This window comes from Callithrix jacchus, chromosome 1 (genome assembly GCF_049354715.1).
Source record: "Callithrix jacchus isolate 240 chromosome 1, calJac240_pri, whole genome shotgun sequence".
NCBI classification, from domain to species: domain Eukaryota; kingdom Metazoa; phylum Chordata; class Mammalia; order Primates; family Cebidae; genus Callithrix; species Callithrix jacchus.
Window position 1 is genome coordinate 97,991,826 of NC_133502.1, and position 20,522 is coordinate 98,012,347.

Here is a 20,522-nt window from a genome sequence, read left to right on the forward strand (position 1 = left end):
TCCAATCAATATTCTTGCAACAAAGTACTCAGTTTTGCCTCCTGATCCTTGGCACCCCACGTTTTCCTCAAGAGCATTTCAGTCCTTGTGTTTCCATTTGTTCTCCCTTGCCTTCAAGCCTGAGCCAGAAGGCTTGAGCTTCTCAAGTGCTCCCAAAGTTGAGGGGTCCCTGGGTCAGAAATAACAGATGTAGGTCTTGGATTTAGAGCAGATGCAGCTGTCCTCAAGTCTCTCGCCCTTTAATTTTCTTTTATTGATAATGGAAATCCCATATTTCCCTCTGATCCTCTATTTCTCTTTCCTCAAATATCCCTCTGCTGTAAACTACAGAAAGGACTACCTTTGCACTCAACAGCCTTGTCCCCTGAGATTCTGAGTACTTCCAGTGAGGGGAGGGTCAGCTATAACGCTGGCTCTCACCTCCCTCCCTCATTTAATCAATTCTTCAGTTTGTCAAACATTCCTCTTGTCAGTGACACATTTGCTATGGGAGGTGGGCAGGGGAAGCAGAGCTGGAGATTAGGGAGGCAGTGGGACAACAGGTATGGAGCGATGCTATAGCCAGGGAGTCTTTTTAGGATAAAAATCAAACTAAGATATCCAGTGACTGTAATCTTCTCAATTTTTTTTAAGAGGGCTGAGTTCACAAATTGGAGAAAATAAAAAATAAAAAAGCAAAGAGTACTTGAGTGTCCACATCTGGGGTGAATATGTGTAAAGGTAAGAGAGGGCAGCATGGAGGAAGGAGGGGACAGTACAGACAAATCCCTAATAAACTGCTGGAGGAAGACCTAGAGGGGGCTCTGTATTTTTAGGAGTGACAGAACACTTCCGGTCTGTGAAGGCTTGAGATGTTAATTATAGGACCTGTGGATGTCAGCAGAGATCTTTTAAAAGAATAACTTAAGTGTCTAAAAACCCCCCAAGAATACACAGCCAGCCCGTTTTAGAAATGGCCGTCAAAGACAACAAAAGTGAAATGCGCAAATGCCTTCTACGCAGGGTGGTGCTGGGCAACCAGCTCTCGCTGCAGCCTCCCCCATGCTGTTGCTAGGAGATCGGAGGGCTATACTTCCATCATCTCCATACTTGCTGGGAGATTGAGTAATTGGTGTCTGGATGTGCGTGTGCTGCTTCCCAAAATATCTCTTTAAAAAGACGTGAGAGGGATGCGGAGCCAGTAGGTAGGATGATGGAGGGAGGACGGTGTCCCAAGAGGGCAGTGGGCTCCAAAAGCCAAGGCTGAGGCTGAGGCTGAGGAGAGGGGTGGGGACCCACATGGGGAGGATAGAGTGGGGAGCTGCTGACAGCTTTCTCAGATTCGTTTTCATCCTCTGCCTTGTTCTTTGGGACTGATCTCTTAAGTGGACTCTGGAAATTGGTGGGGACCACTGCAATTTAGGGAGCAATGTAATTTGGTTTTCCATCCTTACTGTTGAGACACAGCAAGGCTAGGAGAAAGGCTTTAATTTTATTTTGTAGACATAAAATGTTAATGCACACCTTTATGGTGCTTGGTTATAGGTATTGAACTCTGTTTTGAGGGAAGGGGTTAGATAAGAAAATAGGGAATGCTTGTGGACACACACACAGCCCCCAGTGATGACAATGGCTGCTTCAGCTGCAGGGAGTCAGTGAAATAGATAGTTAGAGCCCACAGCTGTAGGGGCTCTGGAAGTTAAGAAACCTGGGGATGAGACTCAGCCCTGACTCATAGCTACAGCACTCTTCATGAGCTTTCTCTGCCTCAGCTTCTTCTTGTGTAACCTGACAGGGTTGAGCTAGTACAGCTCCAAGACTGAGGAGGGTGTGGGGACCCACATGGGGGATAGAGTGGGGAGCTGCTGACAGCTTTCCCAGATTCCTTTTCATTCTCTGCCTTGTTCTTTGGGACTGATCTCTTAAGTGGAATCTAGAAATTCCTGCATCCTTGGAGTCTGAAGTCTAGTTCCACTTTCTCCTCAGAGGGATAATGCCACATCACTTCTTTGTGGAGGCGTTCAATTCTCTCATTTCATTAACAAGAAAATTTCAATTGATTGCTGTGATTTACACTTTTTCGAATGTCTATTCAAATACCTATTGCTGGAAGTCTAGAAGAGGAGATTGGGAAATGGAATAACTGACTTTTAAATGATATTATTTTCTTTTGTCCCAGTTGTCCTGTAATCCTTAACGTGCTCAAAAATCCGATTTTTGATAGCACCACTTTTTTCTTTTTAACCAAGAGATGAGGGTGGAAGGGGGCAGGGCATTTAGGCTGTATTGACACTGTATTCTGATATCACAAATGAGAACTAACAATAGAGAGAGTTTTCCTTAAAAGTCATCAGCCAAATGGCTGCGTGTCCTGGAATTCTATCAAGAGTTAAGAAACTCACCTTAGTTCTAGCACTAACTCATAGGACAAGGACCATATACTTATTTGTAAAAAGCGGAAGCTGGGTGAGGGGCTGGGGGTGAGGGGGTTGCTCTGGTCCTCATAGGAAGGTTAGGAAGGAAAATACCATAATATATGTAAATGCACTCTGGAATGTAGAAGGAGTGCACAGAATGTACTGCATTCTTTTCACTGTGTGCCTGAGAAATTTATTCATTTATTCAGAAAGTATTTTTTGAGATGTTGCTGCCGCCAGCCCTCATTAGGCATCATTCACACGGCGCATGCACATGGTCAATGTCCCTCATCATCCATCCCGTGCCCACAGTTCTAGGGAAAGTGACCTCCTATAGCTACAGCAAACCGCATTCTCAATGGCTGCATCCCTTGAATACTACATGTTTTTCTAGGATGAACCTTTGCACAGTGTGAAAAATGCACTCAAATCTCTCCCACGAGTGTCTGTCTTATTTTGTTGCTGAACACTCCCGGTGGCACAAACTTCAGACATTTTACTTCCTGTGTTAATGAATGCCAATGCCTAATCATTGTACAAGCAGATGTTCCTTAGGAAAAACAAATAAAATTAAGGCTATCTTTAGGTTAACAAACAGCACCCTCCCGCCCAATCCTTGGCTAGGCAGGCAAATAAGCAATGCCTTTCGCCGATTTTTTTCTCCCTCGTTAGGGATGGCAAAGCTTGCTATCACGTGGATCACCCATATTCCCTCATTTTACGGGTTCTTCACAGCACCCAGGGAGATTTCAGATGGACCTCAAATACAAGGGCTATGAGGAGCTCTATTTGTCATGTTGACAACACTGAGAGATTATATATTCCTAGAGAAGAGGAGACACACCTGCCTCTAACTTCTCTAATCCCTTTGATCCCTTTGATTTCCTGGCGGGGCACAGTGGCTTGTGCCTGTAATCCCAGCACTTTGGGAAGCTGAGGTCAGGAGTTCCAGACCAGTCTGCTCAACATGGTGAGACCCCACCCCTACTAAAAATACAAAAATTAGCGGGGTGCGGTGGCACATGCCTGTAATCCCAGCTACTCGGGAGGCTGATACAGGAGAATCGCTTGAGCCTGGGAGGCGGAGGTTGCAGTGAGCCAAGATTGCACCATTGCACTCCAGCCTGGCAACAGAGCAAACCTTCATCTCAATAATATTTTTAAAAAATGTTATTTTCCCCTTTGCTGAGAATGAGATGAAGCCTGGAGAACAGGTGAGGGAAAATAAGCTGATGCCCTCAAGAGTAACTAAGAACCGTGGGCTGGATGTCAGTGTTACCAGGCAGAGCTTGGTTCCTTGCCCTTTCTTTTGGGTATTTGGCAAGCCATACAGAGTTTTCAGTAGGGGGATGGATGTGGGAGGAAGAGCACAAGGGAGTCATAAAGGGATGCCAAGTAATAATGAATAAGAGTTATTTTGTGCACTCCCAGGAGATCTGAGCCCATGGGCAGTAGTTCCGAGGACGCAGATGTTGGTTCAGCACCAGGAAGTTCTTGCTAAGAAGGCTTTGCAAAATGCAAATGGACTGGGGTTGCAGGGGAGAAGTTCAAATAAATTTCCTCTCACTAGGGCTGGACCCCAAGCAAGGGTAGCCACAGATTACCTTTTATGACCCTTCCAACTCTAATGTTCTGTGATGCTATGGGAGCCCCAAGGAAGCCATGCTGACCCATTCACTTCCTCCACCCACACCCCAACATCTCAACCTTTATTAAACCCAAAGACAGAAAGGCCTCTATTTGTCTGCAAAACCGTTCTGTCCCCAAACTAAGAAAGTGTTAATTTTGCAAAGTGCTTTTTGAAAGTCCACAATAGAAAAGTTCCCTGGTTAAGTTGAATGAAGCAAAATAATGATCATCTTAAAGATGTCAAATAATTATTTTTACGCTTTTTTATTTGGTCGTTACCTCATTTCCAGCAAGTATGGGGGAGGGTGCTCCCTCCCTAAGGAACTCTTAATCTCTTAATTCTGAAGATAATGAATTCTTTTTTAAAGGGAAACAACCAGGGTAACTCAATTGTCCACTTGAAAAGAAACACCCAGCTTTTTCTATTTTGACTCATGATAACCTCGCTTTTTCTGGAGGCTTGTCTTGGCTCTCCTAAGTGAGTCAGAAAGAAAGTGGCTGTGTTTACATATGGAAGCATTTGAAGTCATTTATAATAAATTTTTTAATGGTTTCAAATGATGCATTAGCTCATTTTAATCTAGAAATCAAAGCCTCTATTATGTAGCTTATGCATGAGGAATGTAAATCTTAAGAGGGTTAGGATGACTTGCCTAAGGCTATACCTCCTTTTCTATGCATATTGGAGACATCAGTCTACCATAACTACCTACCTAGGTTCTTAACTTCCTATCTCAAGCTCCTTAATTTTCATCTATTCATTCATCCACCCAGTCATTCATTTCACTCATTCAAAAATATTGAGTACCATCTATGTGTTAGGAGCCATCCTAGACAGTGAAAAGCAATATCTGCCTGAATGAAGCTTACTTTCTACAAGTAAGAACCAGTAATAAAAATTAATAAGTAAAAAATACAATATCTTCATATAAGCAAGGAGAGAAGCCTAGATAGTATATATGACAAATCTGCTGGGCTGATCATGAAGTAGTATCATTTGAGGAAAAGCTCGTGGGCTCAGGATTAGAAGCTGGTATGTGTGTACCCTGCCGTCCATGACTCTCTGAGATTGCACACAGCAATCTTATAGAACTGAATTTAGACTCTTGAAGTGGGACCCTGACTTTGGAACTATGGGGCTTTTCTGTTGCATGATTAAGGAAGTACTGATCCCTGCCCTGCAGTGATCAGGGGCTAGGATTTAATAGCATTGTGTCAGGACTTGAACTCCAGCTGGATTTGCCAGCTCAGTTTTCATGATCACAGGCTGGGTCCAAGGCTTGCACGATACAGCAAGCAGCAGCAGGATAAGCCCCATCAGAATTGATGGCTGGAGAACTACCAACTGTTCTTCTGGCATAATGGAGAGCTGGAGTTCTAGCTTTCTCGGTGATGAGGATTGATTGATTGAATACTTTAAGCATTGGACCATAACAGGTTTCCATGGAGCTTTGCAGGAAATGTATTTCCTGTGAGAACATGTGGTTCACTACTCAACTCCTTGGATACTTGATGACCTGCTTGCTTCTAAGATGTATCCTGTGGTCTATGCAGCATTCTCTAACTAAAGTTCTAGGCCCTTCTCTGGTTGGCCCATTCTCTGTTGAGTCAAGTCCTAGGTCCAGCACAATGTTTTCTGTTTTGATGGTTGGAATTCTGGGGCTGAGCTTTATTATCTCAGGAAAATATTTTTCTACTGTGGCTGCACAGTGGAAACACCTAAAGACATTGCAGAAAATACCTATACCTTGGCCCACCCTATAATAGAAACTAACTTTTTCAGGGTAAAACATTGGGTTCTGTATCTTTCAAATTGTCCCAAGTGATCTGATCCACAGTGAAAACAGAATTGTTCTAATATTCACCTTGCCAGAAAAATAAGACTGTGAAGGGAATCCTCACTTCAAATTGGAGAAGGAAGCTTTGAGATTTCCAGGGAAGACAGAAGACAGAAGAGGTATGTAAGTCTTGCATCTTGCTATGAACACATACATATGCTTGATAAAACATAACAAAAAAATTTTAAAAGAAGTAAAACCTCCACACGCCAAATGAAACTAAAACCCAAATTAAAGTCTTAAAGACAAATCCTTGTGACCCAAAGGGATCTTAAAAGTAGACAGACAGTTCTGTGGCTGGAGTCATAGATAGCTCATGGATTAGGTGTCAGGACTGGGATTCTTATATAAAGTCAAGGTGCCATGTCAATGAGGATAGACTATAAAAACTTTGTTCATCTGCTCAGGAAGTTAGTAAGAAGTATGATGGCCTCCCTGATCTGTGATTGTGTTTTGAGAGCCCTCAGCTAAATTGGGGTTCCAGAGAAGCTAGCCACTTCACCTAAATGGAAAATGAAGGGGAGCTGGATATGGCATTTACAGTGCCTTTAAGGGATACTTCTACCTGGTGAATAGCCTCATACCTAGTTTTCCAAACTATCACCAGGGTTCCCTCACACAGAAAACTTGTTTCTACTGTCAGATACTCTTGTGGCTCTTGTCTGACCCATGTTCACTTTATACCTGCCTGACCATGGCTCTGGCCCTGGGGGGCTGACCTTGTGTTCCTGCTGGCATCCGGGGGAAAGGCCAGCCTAGGGCAGCCCCTAGTTCTTCAGATGGAAGGTGCACATTCAATACCCAGTACAACAGAAAACAAGTTCAGAGAGTTTTATTTACACATCCTGGGCAAGGAGGGCATAATCATTCAGGAGAGCAGTCCTCCATCCCCGGGTCTTGCAATCAACCCAGAAATGATGAGTCTGGCAGAGCACATCTAGCAACTAGCAGCACACTCAGGGTAATAGGGAGTGGAGTACTTTAAATTCATGGGCAACTGCCTGATGGTCCATTTAAAGGAAGCTGTGGGAAAGCAGGGAGCCCAGTCTTCTAGATAAGAGAGATGCTTCTAAATTATTATTTCTGTCCACCGGCTTGAGCTATTTGGGTTTTGTGTAGAACTGGAAACTGTCAAGGGTGACTGAGCCTTGTGAAAGTTAAAACTTGTATTCAAAATGGATGTCAAGGCAGCATAAAATGATAAGAATTCACTACAGGGTGGAAATACAGTCACCCTTGAGAGATCAGAAACCTCACACTACACTGTGAATGGGTGTAGGCCAAATTCACACTACTCTGTGTTGTGTGGTTGTATGGTTCTGTGCTGATACAACACTCAAATGTTGTATCATACAGACCAGGAATGATTCAAACCTGGAGCTCCCTGGGAGGGAAAAAAATGGTAAACTGTCACCTGGGACAACTTCACAATTCAAGGTATAGACAAGATTTCCAGGAAAAAAACAATCTCGCCGAAGATACACTAAAAAAACAGAAATGACAAAACCTGAAGGTGAGACTAGTCAGATTTAAAAATTGGATAATTAGTGGCCATATTAGATTTTTGTGACTGCTATAACAAAGGACCACAAACTGGGTGGCTTAAAATAAAGAAGCTTAAAATCAAGGTGTTGACAGGACCACACTCCCTCTGAAGCTCTAGGGGAGAGTCCATTCCTTGCCTCTTCCAGCTTCCACTGGCTCCAGGTATTCCTTTGTGTATAGTAACATCACTCTAATCTCTGCCTCTGTCTTTATATCACACTCTCCTCAATGTATCTCAAAATGCCTGCTGCATTTTTCTTATAAAGCTGCATGTGATTGCATTTAGGTTGCACCTGAACAATTCAGATAAAATCCAGTTTTCAAGATCCTCGCGTTAGTCACATCTTTTCCCATGTATGGTGAAAACATTTTCTCTTTTGTTGTATAGTGTCGCCAGGTTCCAGGGATTAGGACATGGAATGCCTTTGTTGGGGCTACCATTAAGCCTGCTACAACCTCTACCCTAGTGAGACTACAGCAACCTGTTGGAGACTTTCAACTCAAAGTATTTAAAATCTCCAAAGAGATGTAGGTAGGACATGACTCCATGAGATGTTATGAAAAGATTTTGAAAAAGGACTTGGCAATTTTGAAAAAGATCCAAATAGAAATTGTAAGAATGAAAAATACAGTAAATGAAAGAAGAGGTAAACTCAGTAAATTAAGCAGCAGAATAGACACAATTCATGAGAGAAGAGGTCTGAAAGGCTCCTTTGAAGAAAAATCCCTAAGTGCTGCAAAGAAAAATAACAAGAGAAGAGAAATGAAGGAGAGAATGAGGAGCTCCAACACATATCTATCTCAAATTCTAGAAGAAAAAACATAGTATGCCCTTGTGCAATATATCCAAAAGAGAATGGTGGGATGAAACAGCACTGAACAAAGACCCAAGTCTTGAGATCAAAATTAAGTCCCACATAAGAAGTACAAAATATGTTCACCTACACACATTGTAAAGAAACTAAATAATATGAAAGACCAAGAGAAAATCTAAAATGCTGCTAGAAAGAAATGGCTGATGATCTAAAGAGGAATGAGAATATTGTTTTTACAACAACCAATGCCAGTCAATGAAAATAATATTTCCAAAGACTGGAGGAAAATGACTGCTGAGCCGGGATTCCGTTTTCGGCTATACTAGCACCTTTCCATGCAGAAAAAAACTAAGAGATTTCCACTTACACTTATTGAAAGAATGAATAAAGACTTTAAAGGCAAAAAGCTGAGTACTAGGAAAAGAATAACTGGAAAGAATATTTTGTTTATGATGTTATGGAAGGCTTCTTAAAAACAGTATTGCAAAATCTACAATATGAAAAAGGTCAGTTAAAAAATTGGAATAAGAACTTTTCCAGAAGGGGAAATAGAATATGCAAAATTCTTGAGTGATGAAAGTTATTGGAATATAGGTGAGAGAAAGCAAATATGGTATGAGGAGAAGTTTCAGACATTTTCAACAGCAGATCTTTTGTGACCTTATAGACCATGACAGGGAATTCAAGTTTTATTGTAAGTGAAATGAAAAGTCATTTTTAAAGAAAAAAAAATGAGAATGCCAGAATTCAAATTTTTAAAAGTTCTACTATAAAATAGAAGACATAAGTAAGCATTTGAAGTCCAGTCTAAAAGGGAGGTCTAGTATTTAAATGATAGAATTTTCTGAGAGAAAACACAGAGAAGAATTAATCAACAACATAATTCAAGAAAATTTCCCAGAACTGAAAAAAAAAAGAAAGAATTTCTAGATGGAAAAGGCTCATTGAAGTATCCAGCACAGTAAATTAACATAAACCTAAGACACATCTTTATAAAATTTCAAAATACTGTGTGAAAATATTCTTTAAAATTGCCAGATTAAGAAAAAAAAAAAAAGATCACATTTTAAAAATCAAGAATCAAGAGACTTTGGACCTCTTAGCAGCCATACTTGAAGTTAAAAGACAATCAATATATACCTTCAAAAATTTTAAGGAAAAATTTAAACTAATTTCTATATTCAGCCAAACTGTTAGTTAAGTTAGAGGATACAATAAAAGCATTTTCAGACAGAACAGGTCTTCAAAAATTTCATTTGCCTTTTCTTAGAAAGCTATTGGAGGATGTGTTCCACCAAACTAAGAGGTAAACCAAGAAAAGGAAGACATAGGATAGAGAAAGGAGGAAGGAAGAACATATATGCAGAAACAAAAGGGGAAAAATCCAAGTTCTGGAAAAGAAAGATCCCAGATGATAACTCTGCAACAGGTTGAAAGGTCACCTGTCTAGATTGCATCATATGAGTATGCTACAGGAGACATTGTCCATGCATATTAAATAGATAAAATACATAATACACTGGAATGTTTTGAGAGGAGATTTGGCAAATAGCTAAGAGTCTGGGTCTGAATAATGATAATTACAAAACCAAGACAGCAAGCAAACAAAAGTCAATTACTAACTCCAAAGAAAACAAAATATTATAGAGAAAAGGGAAATAGTCATGGTTTATTGTATGCCTAAGCTCCAAATAGCACTTGCATTGTCATAATAATATAAATGCTGAACTATGGGCCAGGCGTGGTGGCTCACACCTGTAATCCTAGCACTTTGGGAGGCCGAGGGAGGTGGATCACGAGGTCAGGAGTTCAAGACCAGCCTGGCCAGCATGGTGAAACCTTGTCTCTACTAAAAATACAATGGTGGCATGCACCTGTAGTCCCAGCTACTTGGGAGGTTGAGGCAGGAGAATCGCTTGAACCCAGGAGGCAGAAGTTGCAGTGAGCCAAGATCGTGGCACTGCACTCCAGCCTGAGTGACAGAGAGAGACTCCATCTCAAAAAAAAAAAAAGTTGAACAATGATCTAACTGTGTGTTTAGGAGATGATTTAGATAGGGAAAAGGAAAGAGCAAAGAGTAGAGGTAGGATTCGTAACAGATTTTCCCAAGCCTAGGGATATTGGTGGGTGTGGAGTCCTCAAATTGCACAGGGAAGAGGTAGACTTTGGGGAAATGGCTGTAATGTGTCTGGGAACATTCTGTCCTAGACACAGAGCTCTCAGTTGTGGCACCAGAGCCACTAGATCATGATCGACAGGACATTAGAGACCTTTCTCATATTTCCTAGGTATCAATGGGCCTTGGGATTCATGAAAGGGAGGCACAACAAATGATGACTGAGGCTGATTTTGCTCCTGTAGAATGTGGGCTAGAGTCAGACGTAGCCTGATTTAAAGGAAATGAAGCAAGTGACATTTTGCACATTTGGGTTTGGTAGCTACGAATCCTTATCTAGTATAGGAGAGAAGAGTATAGTTGTCTTTATGGAAATTGTTATATCATTTGTGTGGCAATTGACTTTAAAATGGGTGTATATACTGTGATGTTCATGGGCAAGTTTGATCCTTATATCCTAGCGGTGATCAACATAAGGACAGCCCACATGAAAAGTGACTTTAGTAGTTAATTGGCATTTAAAATTTTTTATCAATATCAGAAAGTGTGCTAATTTGCATAAAATATATTATAGTTTTGCTTATTTCTTGGCAGAAATGACTGATTCTGAAGATTGAGTATGAGAAGTATCGTACAGATGCTGTCATTCCTACATGGAGGAGGCAGAAGAATGTAGCAAGCCCAGCTCTCTAATGCCAGGAGTGTGGTTTTCAGTGGCCAGAGCTCTCTGGGTCCTCTGTGTATCCCTCCCTTGTCACTTGATTTCAATAGAGGCTGGGCTGGTCCTGGCATTAGCACGTCCCTGAATCCGCCTTTGGGTGTTACTTCTATGCAAAGACAGGAAGGGGAAGTTTCTGGTTTATATAGCCAACACGTAATCTTGGTAATAAATCGTTGCTTGTTTGGAAGAATTTGGCCTGAGCCTTGCTTTTATTATAAAACACTACCTGTAGATGGCAGGTGGAGCATGGGACCTTTAGGCCTCATCTAGCTCTAACCATGAGCGGTTACCAAAGACCCTGGCATTTGGCAAATGGCCAAATTTGCAGGATGCTTATCGCAAGAGAAGTGTTCCTAAATCTGAGTTCTAACATCACCCCTTTACTAGCTCCAGAACTCTACTGCTAAGCAGCTCCCTTCACCTGCAGATTCATCGTCCCCTAGACTAATGAGTGAAGGTGGGTGGGATTAGTATTAGGTTGGTGCAAAAGTAATTGTGGTTTTTGCCAAAGTTGTGGCAAAGACCGAAATTGCTTTTGCACCAACATAAGCACTGGGCCATGGGAAGGCACCAGAAATACCTTCCTGGCGTGACTTTTTGCTTAAGCTTAGTGGCCAAATTCTCATCCTGTCCCTAATGACCAAAGTTCTTCCTCACACACCGGGTTCAATTTGCTAGAGACTGTCAAGTCTCCTTGAACTTTGAATCTTGGCTTTAGCTCCTGCTAATAACCTCATTCCTACAGGGCTGGGCCACTGAATTGCTTCATACCAGTCTCTTGGCAGCATGGAGCCCAGACCCTGGACCTAAGTTATCTGGCCAGCCAGACCCTAATTTCAACGCTTCTCTATGCCAGTCAGGTACCGCCTTTCTGCCTATTGCCTGGAGCTAAGCCCCCTGCAGTCTTCAGTTTCATAGTTAATGTATGAAACTCCTTGGCAAATACTAGGCATTATTTTTATTGGTCAACTTCTTTTGATAGATTTTGGCAGTTTTCTTAACTTAGTGACTCAATTTTCTCATCTGTAAACTGGGAATAATAATAGTACCTGCCTCCTGGGATAGGTGTAAGGGTTGGATGAGTAAAGATTCTGTAGTGGGTTGAGTAGTGTCCCCTCCAAAAAATGACATACCCACCTCCTAATCTCCAGAACCTGTGAATATTACTTTATGTGGCAAAAGCTGTGCTGAAGTTAAGGATCTTGAGAGAAGGCACCTGGATTTTCTGGGTGAGCTCTAAAGGCAATCCCACATACCTTTCAAAACAGATACCCAGAGGAGAAGTCACATGAAGAGGGGGAGGTAATTTGATCAAGGAACAATTGGAGCCACTAATGGCTGGGACAGGTGAGAAACATATTCTCCCACAGAGCCTTCAGAGGGAGTGCAGCTCTGCCCACCTTTTACTTTCAGACTTCTGGCCTCCAGAACTGTAAGAAATCAAACTTCTGTGGTCTTAGGCCACCTGGTCTGTAGTAATTTATTCCAGCAGCCAGCAGATAGTAATACACATGTATAAACACCCTGGCACAGGGGAAGCATTCATTTTGTTGGTTGATTTATTCTAAAAGTAAGTATGTCTGTTCAATAATGTTATTAACAATAATACTTCAGAAGCATTTTTCTCATCCAAGAAAATAGGCACCTTTATGCATGCATGGAAGGAGCGTGTTGGGAGGAAAGGCCAGATGGTATACACGGGGAAGCAAGAGAGGGCTCTGGAACACAACTTCAGGTTTGGAATTTAAACCGATACCATTATAATTATATGAATAACAGGAATATACAAATGTTGTTTGGTAAAATTCAGGGTCTTTAATAGTTCAATTGGGTTGTGGCTGGCCAAGGCATTAGTCCTTACACTTTCCTCCTTCAATCCAGTTTCTTTGAGTGGATGTACACTATGATGCCACAGGGACATATAACTTTATTTGGATTTTTGGACAAGTCATTTTGCCCCTTATATGGCATTGCATTTTCCAAGTCTCTGCTGAGTTTTCACCTGATCGTATTTTTTTTTTTTTAGCTCAAGGAAAACATATCTGCACCACTGAGATGAGGTATTCAGGAGGCAATGCTTCTCAGGATTCTGAGTTTTGGAGCATCTATTGCCAAGCATATGGCAGGAATATTGCCCATTTGCTAGTGTGCCTCTCAGAGGTTTCAGAAGAGGCCAGACCCTGGGAAGTCTGACTGTGAAATACCGAGAGCAAGAATGTGGGCAGACCACTCTGATGGGAAGGAAAAGACAGCCTACAGGACCCCAGCTAACCCACCCTAATTTTGTCCTCCCCCACCATTATGATTTTAGAAACACTGGAGCATAGAGAGGCCAAGAGAGTGTGGCATTTTAATTCAGTTATTTCTACTCCTGAGTCATTAGATCCTCAAAGCGGCCCCAACCCTAGGGTGCCACAATAAACACATCTCTTGGGATGTTTTTAAAGTTTAATCTTTTCAAAACCCTGTCTTCGTGCTCTGTGCTGTCCAGCATGGTAACCACTTAAATGGTAACCATTTAAATAGCCATATGTGGCTATTTAAATATAAGCTAATTGAAATTAAATAAAAATTCAAATTCAGTTCTTCAGTCACGCTGGCCATATTTCAAATGTCCACTAGCCACATGTGGGTAGAGGCTACCATATTGGACAGATAGGGCATTTATATGGCTGCAGAAAGTAAACAACTGACAGTGACGTTCTAGTTATCCAAGGTATAAGTTGAAAATACCAGAATTATGGGTAGATCAGCCAGGAAACTTGTTCCTATGACTGATCACTTACTCTCATTGCCTTCAACTAATGACTACTGCAGGCATCTGCAGTGACCACATCTAAAAATACGTACGTATAGCTGAATGCCATGGTGTGCACCTGTAGTCCCAGGGAGTCAGAAGGCTAAGGCAGGAAGATGGCTTGAGCCTAGGAGTTTGAGGCTGTAGTGAGCTCTGATCATGCTCATGAATAGCCAGTGCACTCCAGCCTGGGCAACATTACAAGACCCTGTCTTTAAACAAAACCAAAACCAAAAACAGACATATATACATATAGAATAAAGAGAACACCATGCTTCTGGAAATTCTATACATTCTTTAAAACATAATCATGATGTCATTTTTAGTCTCTCTTTAGGAGTATGTTATTTATTGTAAGACATCATTTTTATTAAATACACTGTAGTACAAGAGACTTTCCATGTCAGGTTGAGAGAAGCTGGTCACATGATTTACAAACAAAACTTTTTTTTTTAAACACTGTATTCAGGTGTCACTTTGAAATCAGCCAAGATGCAGTGGGTCTTAGTAAAGCAATGGACTTCAAAACAGATTGCAAAACAAGAACTGGTAAGTATTAGCACAGAGACATCACATTAAAAGGAAGATAAACCAAATGAAAAGGAGAGTTCCAAATACCAGGTCACAATTGAAGGGGAAATATACCTGCAGAGAGATATTGAAATATGTGTGTATATAGCCTGGATATATACAAACATCTCTCCAGATACAGAAGCAAATGCAGAATGTCCACATCTCCAGGCAGATTTGTAAGTCATAGGTAATGATCAAAGAATGCAGGGAGCAATAGTTCACCATAATTTGGTCATTTGTCAAGGGATTACATATTTAAAATCCACATTTAGTTCAAAGACCTTGTATTTAAAACATTTCCAGCTGTTTTATACATGTTTAAGCAATAGTAAGATATACAAGCTGCAAGATATAGGCCTTTACATTTCATTTTGTCTAACTTTTTTTCCCTGTTCAAACACATGGCTACTAGCAGCTTTTATGATGCTTGCTCCAGTACATTGAACATTCAGCTAACCTCCACTCGGGATCATTTTCATTAATGCATAGACTAAAGAAATAAAATAAACATGGACCTGGCCTCAAACGCATAGACTAAAAAATGACATCCCCATCTTTCTCATTTCGTCTCCTGAGACGTATGTTAAGATGGCAAAGTAGTTGCTTGGCGGTGGTTGTGAAAATCACAGTGTTTTGCCAACAACACATATAAAGATATATATTTATATATATATATGTTTTTTTTTGCTTTGCTTTGTGTTTGTGATGAATGGAGCAAAAGTATATAAATAAATAAATACATAATTAAATAAATAAAGGTCAAAGGGACAGAAAGGGAAATGCAAAAACTAAGGATATTCAAGAACCTTTGACTTGAGCAGCAGTGATTCATTCCAGCTCTGACAACAAGAAAATACCCCTTCCTGCACTGTCGTTTCTAACTATAAATGCCTCCCACCCCTCATTCTTTACAGTAACGTTTGAAATTCGTGTACAAGCTATCACAACCTCAGAGGTTCCATATTCCAATTATGCATCATAAAAAATCAGCTGTAACTGCTAACTTAGACATTTGGAGAGTTGGGTCACTAGCCATTCCTCTCACGGGATTTCCTGTAACAGTGATATATGGCCAAACCAAAGGTCAACATTGAAAATAAAAGTCCTGAGACAGGGGAGGAAAAAGAAAAAGGGGAAGCAAGGGAATTGAGGGTATGTGTGTATATATGCAGTCATTTATTTAGTCAGATACAACAATGTTATTGGTATTACAGGCTGTCCATTTTGGGAAAAGAAAGATTCAAAGAAAGTTCATTCTTGACCAGGTAATCCTGCTGTCGGGATGCTTTGAAAAGGACAGCATTCTATACTGCTAGTTGGTGCGTTCACTCTCAGATGCGGGAATTTCTAAGAGTTGCTTATCTCGCTGTGGGGTCTTGGACCACTTGCCATTGACCTTCAAGACACTGGGCTGCCAACATTCCAATTTATATTTGGAATGCTTGAACTCTGAACTCAGGTGTAAAGGGGTCACAGTGGGACAAAGACAAGGTGAGCATAATACAAACGTGCAGAAAGATGAAAAGAAAGTGATATTCCTTTCCTGGACCTTTACAAAAAGTGATCTATTTCAGTCCGTATCTTCCTTTGCAAGGAGCCAGAGAAAGCACTCAATGTAGTGGGATGGCTTTTATTCAGTTGTTTTGGGAAGCACATTATCTTAAATACGTCTTCCACCCATGCAGTACTGCACAGAGTTGAAAAGTGTGATGTAGTCTTACCCACGTGGAGAATGGAAGCACTAACAGCAACATGACATTAAACAGTTTTGGTTATTTAGCATATTTTAAGCAAATTATTAATACCTCACGCACCCTACTTATAATTACCTCTATTATTGTGTGCCAATAAATTTATACACAAACACACAAATGCACTATGTATGTGCATTTGTGTATGTATAAATCAAGCATTTAACACATATATAAATACATGAAAATATCACAGGTAGCGCTGATGTGAGCACATGTATAATATGAATTCTGATATAATCTTTTACAGCATAGTTCAAAGTGTTTTCTGAGTAAGCCTGATTATGATATTGGTTCGGTCAGTGTATAAGGATTTAGCTGAAGCTAAGAGCATGAATATATATCACAACATCTCAGCTGCTTGTCGTCTCCTGTATTTCCTTTTGTTCTTCTAACTTCATATACTGTTTTGTGAATGTGTTAGCATGTTTTCTTTCCCGAACTACTTGTTTGTATTTTAGAGTCTCTAATGGACAGAACCGTGAAGTTCAGAGTGAGAGTACTTGGATTCAGTCCCAGTGGTGCTGGAAGCTAGGCTGGAGACTTCTAGTGTGCCTCTGAGTGTCTCTGAGTCTTAATGTCCTCACCTATAAAAAATAGGAATAATTTGCTAATACACATGGAAAGTGCTTGGAAAACTATTAAATGACTTCAAAATAGAAATGATTGTCAGACTGGGTTTGGGCTAGTGAATAGGTTTGTCACTGTTACTGCTGCAGTTTTCCACAAATTTGTTGGAAGGCCATATTTGGTGATCATTACATTTTAGGACGAGGATGCTTGTCTTCTAAAAACAGACCATGAAAAATAAGGTAGCACAGGAACAGCAATGAATATTTTCAGATAATCTGTGGCTCCTTCAGATACTTTAAAAGCAATCTGATATTCTTTCAATAGGAGACGTCTCTGAGATCAGCACACACTCTTAAGACAACAGAGATAGTAATAATAATAATAATCGGCAATATAAATAACTATACAACTTTGCACTTGCATAGAACCTTTCATTTCAAGACCTGTAGGGACTTGTCAGAAGGTATAAGTGAAATTTTATTTTATTTTTTGCTTTTTTCTTTCAGAGAAAAAAAGACAAAACTGGAATGGAATGCTCCCAAAGTCTCTTTGCCTTAAACAAATCTTTGCTCTAAAACTGTGCAGCCCTCCTTGAATTTGATCCCTTAAGTTATTACCTATTTTGCTCTCTTAAAATAAAATAAATAGCTTGTAGCTTCTCCCCTGAGAGCAGCTGGCCAGACATGCAGAGTGACAAACGTGTGTTGGTTTTCAGGTCATTGCTGATGGAATCTAGAAAAGGTTTTGTACAAATCTGCCCCTTCCTTACTGCTTCACAGAGTTCTACAGTGTTTTGACAGTACCATGGGTCCTCAATATGATACATACGTGCACGTATATATCATGGAGATATGGCTTTCATTATGTTATTATGTGTATTCTGGAGGGTTTTTTTTTCACCAACAAAGAACAAACAACCCAACTCTCATCTCTCATAGGCCAGCATATAACTTGAATGTATGTAAGGTTCATCTTGTCAACTCCCTTGCTTGACTGCAGATGCTACTGGATTTCCTTTTGTCCTCTGTTAATTTATACTTTTGAATTTTTGAGAATCGGCTTTCATAGCCTTTAGTGAAAAACAACGTGTTCCAGTAATTAACAGGCATAAGCAAAACCTAAAACAGAGCTATCGCACCTTCAGAAACAAATATGAAATAACGTGACCTAAGATTAATGAAAATCACTCCCTTTCAATCTGGCTCATGTTATAAAGATGTCAAGTTTAGCAAAATTTCCCTCACAGAGGGTAGCAAGTTTTCTTGAGGAACAGAAATATTTTTCTTTCTTGGTATATCTGACCATTCAAACAACTGTAAATTTCTATTTAAATTTACCCCCTCTTTTTGCAAAACTGATGACTGTGCCCAGAAGCACACTTCCAATTCTTGGTCTGGGCACAGCCTCCCATTGGCATGCTGTGCCAAATTTTGTATTTTGACTTTTTTAATGGAGTGAAGGAAACAAAAACAGCATACCGACAATGGAGTACACTTGGAATGAAACCACTCTCCCAACCAGAGCCCAGAGCAAGGGACTTGACCTGTGTACACTGAACGTGAGTGCATGTGATACCCTCAGGGTGAGGTTTCCTTTCCCTTAGGGATTGATTCTGCCCTTCCCACAGTCCCGTGGGTTCGACGTGGATGAGGATTTCCAGGCTTCAGGGTCCATATTCATTAAACCCATCACCACCGTACAACGCAGAGACAGTGATACTCAGCTAATAAACTCCATTAGCTTCCCCTAATCGTATAAGTCGTACCTTTTATGGATCTGCTCTACCTATCAGGGGAACGGCGTCTGGAGCGGTAGTGTCTGCACACAAGGTATTAATTGACGAAGACCATGCACAATTTTGCTTGCACAGTTAAAAGGACGGGTGGGCATAGAAGTTAGGGGTCGGAGGGAAGTGAGATCTAAAAAGTTCAATATAAGAGAAACTTGCCTCCGAATTTATAGCTTGTCTTATCATTTCCAAGTTCTTGGCTTTCCCACCTGACCCTGAAATGATCTATGAATGTGAATCCACCTCTTTTCAACTGAAGTTGACAAAGGGTCTGTGGATAACACTTGAGAAACAAACCAGTGCTATCATCACAACCCACGAAGACAAAACTGTGTCCGAGCACACTATGCGCCATCTTGTGTCTCACGGAAGCCATCTTTGCTCTCTCCTGCATGTTGGTATTTCTGGTGATGGGAAAAGAATCATCCATGGCACAGAGGTCAGTAGTCTTTTTACTCCTCAGAGAGGTCCTCAGGGGATGGTGCGGAATACATTCTCCCCAGCTGAAAGTTTCTGGGTATTCCCTAAGTAGGGACTGACACCAGCTGATCCCAGTGGTTGTCTTGGTTCCTCCCATACTGCAGTTCATAATAAATCTTCTTTCTCTCTGGTTTTAATCTCCCATAGATAAAGGCTTCACAGATTGAACACAAGTTTTCTTTTTTATACACAGGCTTAAGCCATCCAAAAACAATAAAACAGTAATAATAATAAATAAATAGAAGTGAATCCATAGAAACTCTCGATGTCTGTACAGCAGAAGTGACAAAGTTTAAGTCAAATATTTGTTTTCCCTTTTTTTCATCCACATCAAAGGCAGGAATACAACAAGGCATTGTTAGTTGTGGTGGGCAAACTGGAGTGTCTGCTGATATAACACATTACGTTTGTTAAGGCCTTTGTCTATGCAGAGTTAATAGTAATGCAGAAGCCGGATTGATTAAAAAGAAAGGGTAAGAATCGTGAAGCAGGGAAGACCAAAAAAAAAAAACAAACAAAGGAAAAGAAAACAAAAAGAAAAAGGAACAAACCAAGGGAGATGGAAAGAGAGAAAGAGATAATGTCAAAAAGAAGTCGATACTGTGTCTACGGATGAAGAAGTACACACTGCTTCCCTCGAGAGCTTCTCGGAGTCTTTGATGTTAGTAGTTGTCAGAATGAAGGAGAGCAGCTTGGTGGCCTCCAGTGGCAGTTAAAAGATGTTCATCCTCTCAGCCCGTCTAAGGAGTACGTTGGGAAGGATTGGTCTTGGGGAAAGGGTCCTAGCCTAGAATGTCCAGGTAGACGGGAGATGCCTTGGCCAAGTTCTGAAGGAGGGTATGGATGCCCTTGATGTTCTTCCTCATGTGGGGCTCTCGCTGCCAGCACCCCAGCATCAGCTCATACACCTCCTGGGGGCACGTGCGGGGTCGCTGCAGGACTCGGCCCTGAGTGATGCACTCTATCACCTGGACGGAGATCAAAGATAAGATGAGACAGGAGGAAAAGCAATGCACATCAAAGAAATGTCAGTGCAAAAAGGAGCAGAAGAGAGGGCTTTTACAGAAGAAGCCCACTCTTGGTTTCGTTTTCTCAGAAGGAAGAGAGCAATTATTATAGGTTAGTTTATATTGTGTTTAATTTCATTGGCTTATATCCATTTTTCCAAGCCACTCTGATTTCACAAAACTGGTGGAAAAATAACTTATATGGAATGCTCCCAAACCTCACACTGGAATTCCCACATGCTGTAGTTTTTCCTGGTCTGAGATGGAACCTAAGTCACTTGTATGTTAAGACATTGACTGACAGGAAACCTCTCAGGCTATTGGATAAAGGAACTGGATTAAAAAGACAGACATGGATCTGAAAACCATGTGGGGTGCCTGACCAGGAAGCTGTGCCTAAGATATAAACATATTTGCAAAAGAGTAGGAATAGAAAAAACAAAATGCCTGAGTTTTTCACTAGAAATTAATGTTCTGGTAAAATATTCAAAA

At 40.8% G+C, this 20,522-nt stretch overlaps 1 protein-coding gene and 1 long non-coding RNA gene across 6 annotated transcripts in view; one reads left to right on the plus strand and one right to left on the minus strand.

The window, feature by feature from the left end:
* The first annotated feature begins 1,095 nt into the window (after positions 1-1,095).
* LOC103792430 (uncharacterized) lies at positions 1,096-11,247 on the plus strand. Its single transcript, XR_619170.4, has 3 exons — positions 1,096-1,184; positions 5,899-5,982; positions 10,934-11,247. It is a non-coding gene; the product is annotated as an uncharacterized LOC103792430 (long non-coding RNA).
* A 2,929-nt stretch (positions 11,248-14,176) lies between these two features.
* NTRK2 (neurotrophic receptor tyrosine kinase 2) overlaps positions 14,177-20,522 on the minus strand; it is a 352,900-nt gene continuing 346,554 nt past the window's right edge. For all 5 annotated transcript variants that reach the window (XM_078367487.1, XM_078367483.1, XM_035303487.3 and 2 more), the window contains one exon: positions 14,177-19,991. In XM_078367487.1, coding sequence (XP_078223613.1) covers positions 19,806-19,991 — 186 coding nt within the window. In that variant the 3' untranslated portion in view covers positions 14,177-19,805. The remainder of the gene's footprint in view (positions 19,992-20,522) is intronic.